This window comes from Protobothrops mucrosquamatus, unplaced genomic scaffold (assembly GCF_001527695.2).
Source record: "Protobothrops mucrosquamatus isolate PMUCROS unplaced genomic scaffold, P.Mucros_1.0 scaffold5998, whole genome shotgun sequence".
Classification (NCBI taxonomy): Eukaryota; Metazoa; Chordata; class Lepidosauria; order Squamata; family Viperidae; genus Protobothrops; species Protobothrops mucrosquamatus.
In genome coordinates, this window is record NW_015391837.1 from 8179 (window position 1) to 13623 (window position 5445).

The following is a 5445-nucleotide window of genomic DNA, read 5'->3' on the forward strand; positions in this document are numbered from 1 at the left end:
AGAAACAATTTTTCTAAGATGCTTTAATTGTGACCTGGCAGTAAGTTATGATTGCCAAGTTGGGAGTCCTGCTGATGAACCACTCGTTGTTCTGCATGGCAGCATGCATTCCTGAACTTTTGGATTTCATCTCAGATCTGGGCTTTGTTTGAAATTTAAGCATTTTGTGAGCATTCCTGAGTTGGAATTTAACTGAGCAAGGGTTAGTGAAATAGATGTTATAACTAACAAAATGAATTTTATGTACAGGAATACATTATAAGATTAGGCAAAGCCTAGCACCTACTGGCTGCATGCTGTCATAATATTAAAAGCTATAAATAAACTTCTAGCTGCTGTCAAACAAGTCCAAATGCTCTCTTATTTTATGATCTGAAACATCAGAGTAGGCATACACCGAATCTTGAAGGGCAAGCTATTTCAGAAGAAAGGGACTAAAGCTGTAAAAATCAATTTCCAGGACCCAGACCTCTGTTTTGTTTTGTTTTGTTTTCAGAACAGTTTTCTTCCCCTTTGTAGGTCAGGCAGATTCTACCTGAAGAGGTTGCCCCTGAAGTCAAAGGCCTAAGTAATAAAAGGGTTGGATAGATGTTTATCCAGCATCTTGAATTGGCTTAGAAACCTATCAACAGCCAGATCAGCTCACTTTAGATGTCGTTCTACTAAACTGGCTAATGCCAATCAGAAAGTGAGGTGCTGGATTCTATGCCAGTTAGTATAACTTGGGCTAAGAGAAAGTACCATGCCCAATACTGTAACCTAATGTCTGAATGGAGATCTGGATTGGGGATTTTCAGTTTATAACCCTAAAAAATATGCTGCCTCTCAGTTTGAAATTTAATTCAACACAGGCAGAAAAACATACATTCTGTGAATTAAATCTTGAGTATTATACATTAGAAAGAGCTGATAATATAATTGTTGTATGTTCAGAATCCTTAAGTCAAAGATGGACACAGAAACATCCTGGCATTATAGAAATTTCCTGCTTAATTTTAGTTAAATTTAATTTTCTTGTCAAATTAATATAATTTGACTGCTTTGACTGCCTTAAGCAAATATTTGGCTATTTTTCAAAACTCAAACTTAATGAGAATTGATTATCTAACTTCACTAAAAAAACTAAAATACAATATTTTATTGAATTATAGCTAAAAGAAAAATGCTATTTTTCTTTATTAATCGGAAGTAATTTAGTAAGTTAATGGTGTTTAATATGATTCTGGGATCGTTGTACATGATAGATCCACATTATAATGCTACTCACAGAGTATAAATTAAATCTCTCTACAACGCATTGATTTCAATTTACTTGGTACAATTTGCTCTCTCCTTGACAAAGTAGATAATTTTCCTTCTCGGTGTTCTCTTTGGATCACTAAAAAGAGGTATATTTTCTTTAATTGCAGAATGGACATGAATACTTCACTGCTTACGTTGCTAGTTTAAACTGCAACAATGTTGAACTAAAGATGTGCTTTATAATTAAATGTATTTAATTCAATGTAATTATATCTTGCAATTTAACAATAGGGACAGAGAAAAAATTGTGCTCAATAATTGTTTTCACAATGAGTTTGATATTGCTGAACTCTTTCAGAGTGATCTTTATCCGTGGGCTATGACTAGAGAAGAAATTGATCAATTCAGCAAAGAGAATGGCTTTACTGGTTGGACTGAGACATCTGTCAAGGAAAACAAAAACGTAAATGAGTCAATGAGGTAGGGAAAATTGAATGCTTAAATATTTCTCAAAAGCAGTTGGGCATATTGTTCCTTTATGACTATAGTAAGTAGTAGTATCAAGTAGTGCTGCAGATGTATTTAAGTAAGTTCTCCAAATGGGAAGTAGTGCAGCTTAGATTGGAATGAGAACTATCACAGAGATCAGGGCTAATTTATATCGAGATGATTGCCATTGCTATAGCTTATAACTGTAATGTAACAGTGATTCTCCATAGAAGTCTATGTTCTTACAGTAAGAGGCAATAAATTGAACAAACAGCATAACACAAGAAACAACAGTATATGCCTAGTTTATTAATATTTATGCACTTGAGCATCTCAGAGTTACAAACATATCTAGATGCTTGTTGACCTGTAGTTCTGTCATTAAAAATGTTGTATAAACAGTGCAGTGCAGATTTCCAAAATTATAGTTTTATTATTTACTCATCTAAAAGAGATCCAGAATAGAGAGTTGCAAAAATAAATGGAGACTTACCCTTTCTTGAGATGCTGTCAAATGATTGCTGAACAATTTGTGGGTAACTTAGTTTTCTTCCTTCCTAGGGTCCTTGTTGAAAAAATGATGGCTACAACATGGCTAGGTGATAATGACATGTCTGTTTCAGGCCATGGAGACTATATCAATTTGAAAGATGGATCCACATCCAACTTGGGTTGCTGCTAACTATATTTGCTTCTTCATCTGACCAGAGGTCTAAAGTACCATTCAGACAAATCTATATACCTTTTAAAAGCACTCACAAATTCTCTGTCTGCACTGTTGAGAAAATCAGAAAGAAGGCAATCCCTCATTCTAGCAGGGACAATGGAAAATACTGCCTTAGCTGCTTATGAGCCACTGATGTACATTTTCCCCATTTCATTCAGTATTGCCTCTTCAGCTTCCTCAAGTATGCAGGATCTTCTGCTGATTTCAGCTCCCAGCAGTTAAAGGAAAATCTCCACTTGTCTTGATCAAAAACACCATTGCAGGAAGTATGGGTATTGGGACCTTTCAAACATCCAAATGCCCCTAGCCTAAGGAATCTTGTTGTGTTTGACTGTTTATCCTCTGCTCACATTTAGCATAGACTTCTTTAAATGAGTCTTTTTTGGAAAGAGGCTTTGGACTGTCTCGTGACGCAGCTACAGAATCCTCTTATTGCACTTTTCTTGAAGTGCCATTTTTGGTTTGTTGCTTTTGTCTTTTTCACCAATGTTATGTTTAAGCTTAGGAAAATTCTGACCACTTTTTTCCCCTGCACATGCAGTTGTTAAGCTCTTTCTTGAAGTTATTTTATTAGAGAGCCAGCGGTGAAGAGAGGCTAAAGCTATTGACTTCATTGCACTGATACACCTTACTAAGGCACCAGCCATATTTGTTGTCTTTATAGCCCTTTCTCTTGCAGGATCTAATTTGCCTCTTTCAGATTCTGATGAATTACTTGCCTTCAGCCATCCAACTAAGAAGGGTTATATAGCAGCATGGCAGGCTCTTTGAAAGGCCACCTACTGGTTTAGTGATCTGAGGGACAAAACAGAACAGAGAGTGTAGCAGAATAAAAGCTAAAGTTAAAATATTTCCTATGCCTTTTATTTTTTAAAAAATAGCAGGAATTAACCCAATTTTCCTGGTATTATTAGCTGGCAGCCTTCTGTTTTTGGTGAACATATGAAGTTAAAGCTACTTACGTTTTTATAAATTGGTCAGTTTATAATTCAGGGAGGTTGATATCGCAAAATTGTCATAGATATTGAAGCATTTGAATTTTTAATATTCATTTTTAAAATGGTCAGGCAAGTGCAGTGCTTAAGAGTAAAATATTCTGGAGATGAAAAAGATCAGAAGTTATTGGAGGACTGATTGCAAGTAGCTCTTTCGTTGTCTGTCTTGGCTATGCTAACACAACAGCAAGGCTTGAAAAGCCTTAAAATAGGTGCTTCACACAGGTTGAACCAGTCGTCCTTCCAGAAGACTCCCAATGGCTGTTTCAAGGGCTTTCCCAGACTCCCTTTACGTATGCATCCATAGGTGTTTCATTTGCGGTCTGTCTGAGCAAAGTCATGCACTAACAAATTGGGAAAGCTCTTATATTTGAAGATGGAAATTCAGTCCTTTTAAACGGTCTAAACTGTGTAGGGGGTGAGTTCTATGTCAGCTTCTCTATGTGTAAGTGTGTGTATTTTCTAGAGATTATATCAATTCCAGGGGCCTTCTGCTAGAACTGCAATGACAAAATCTTTACATTTAGATATCTTTCTTAATGACAATCTCCTCATTACCTGTATTTTTTTTTTAATTGCAGTTATCAGAAACATACTGTAGTGATCAGCAATTCAAACTGAACCACTTTTAAGGTGTGCTGAATAGGAGAACTGTGCTCCATTTAAGTTTGCTTATTTTTTGAAGTACAGTATTCAAGCATTACTTGGTCCTGTTTTAAACAGGGAACAGCAAAACAGCATAATATTCTTCCTACAGCATACAAACAATACCAATGTTTTGCCTAGTTGAGTTAACAAATATTAGGAAAAGAATTTAAGGAAACAATTGTGTAGAAAATTTCTCTTCAACATCCATTGGAGGGAATCCTTATGAGATGGTCATACTGTTTGTCTGAAAGACAGAAGTAGTTCTTGTACCATTTTAGGAAACAGTATATGATGCAGAACTGAATGTCTATCCAAAAGGAATTGCTGTCAACTAATTGGTCTGAAGATGTTTTAACAGGTTGCACATATTTTTTTCAAATAGCATTTCTGGCACAGCATCATTTCCTTTTGATGGCAGTAAAGCATGGGAATTTAACGGATTACATCTTATCAATTAAGCTCAGTGCAGCTACTTTGACTGACTACAATGGGGAACTTTATGGGAATGATATAAAATTGCTTTATGCTGGTTTATAGTGAGAGGAACATGTATAGAATTTTATGTCTGTGAACTTTTGCACTGTGCTTTTTTTAATCACATGATTTGTCAACTTGCCCTTTTAGACAATAAACAAGCCTTTTAAAAATAAACAAAAATGTCAAATTGTTATTTGCACCTATTTATTGGCTCATAAACATTATTTGAAAGATTCAATGGCTAGGAAAACAGCAAATTTGCCTTGAGCAATCATGAAAGGATCCACAAGAATGCAAGGTATATAATTAAAAACAAAACTACAACCTTTTAAAATAAAGCGTTGCAAAATAAATGATAGTTTGAATATTAATTCTGGTTTGTGGCTGATCTTAAATTATTTGCAACCCTTTTTTTGTCTAGTCTTATCACAGTAAACATGTTATTTGCATAAATGTTTTATGCTACATACTTTAAGCAATTGTCGAAACACACACACACTGCTTACATTCCGTTTAAAAACATTTGTTCCTGCTCCTTTGTTGGCTGCAGATGAAGAGGAAAGCCTTCAAAGGAGATGAACTTCAATGATAATAGCTCTTTTAATTTTTCTAAAGGAAAAATTAATTTGTTTCAATGTGTAAAACTCATCTAAGTGCACAAAAAGACCTTTAAGTTGATAATGAAATCATTTTTCTCTTACATGTTCATTATGCCTTCTGTAAATTTATCCTTTCTTTCAAGATTGCTTATATTGTAAGCACTTTCTATATATCTGATATTGCAGAATTAAAAGAAAATGGAAGAAAACATTATATACTATCCCATGCCTTCCCCTAAAAATTAAACTTTATTTCCCTTGATAATAT

General features: G+C 34.7%; 1 protein-coding gene across 1 annotated transcript in view; it reads left to right on the forward strand.

Moving 5' to 3' along the window:
• The window catches only part of LOC107300039 (ras-related protein Rab-7L1), an 11919-nt gene extending 7178 nt beyond the window's left edge, over positions 1-4741 (forward strand). The window contains exons 3-5 of the mRNA XM_015829382.1: positions 497-515; positions 1534-1722; positions 2293-4741. Of these exons, the coding sequence (XP_015684868.1) occupies positions 497-515; positions 1534-1722; positions 2293-2413 (329 nt within the window). The 3' untranslated portion in view covers positions 2414-4741. The remainder of the gene's footprint in view (positions 1-496; positions 516-1533; positions 1723-2292) is intronic.
• Positions 4742-5445: the final 704 nt, after the last annotated feature.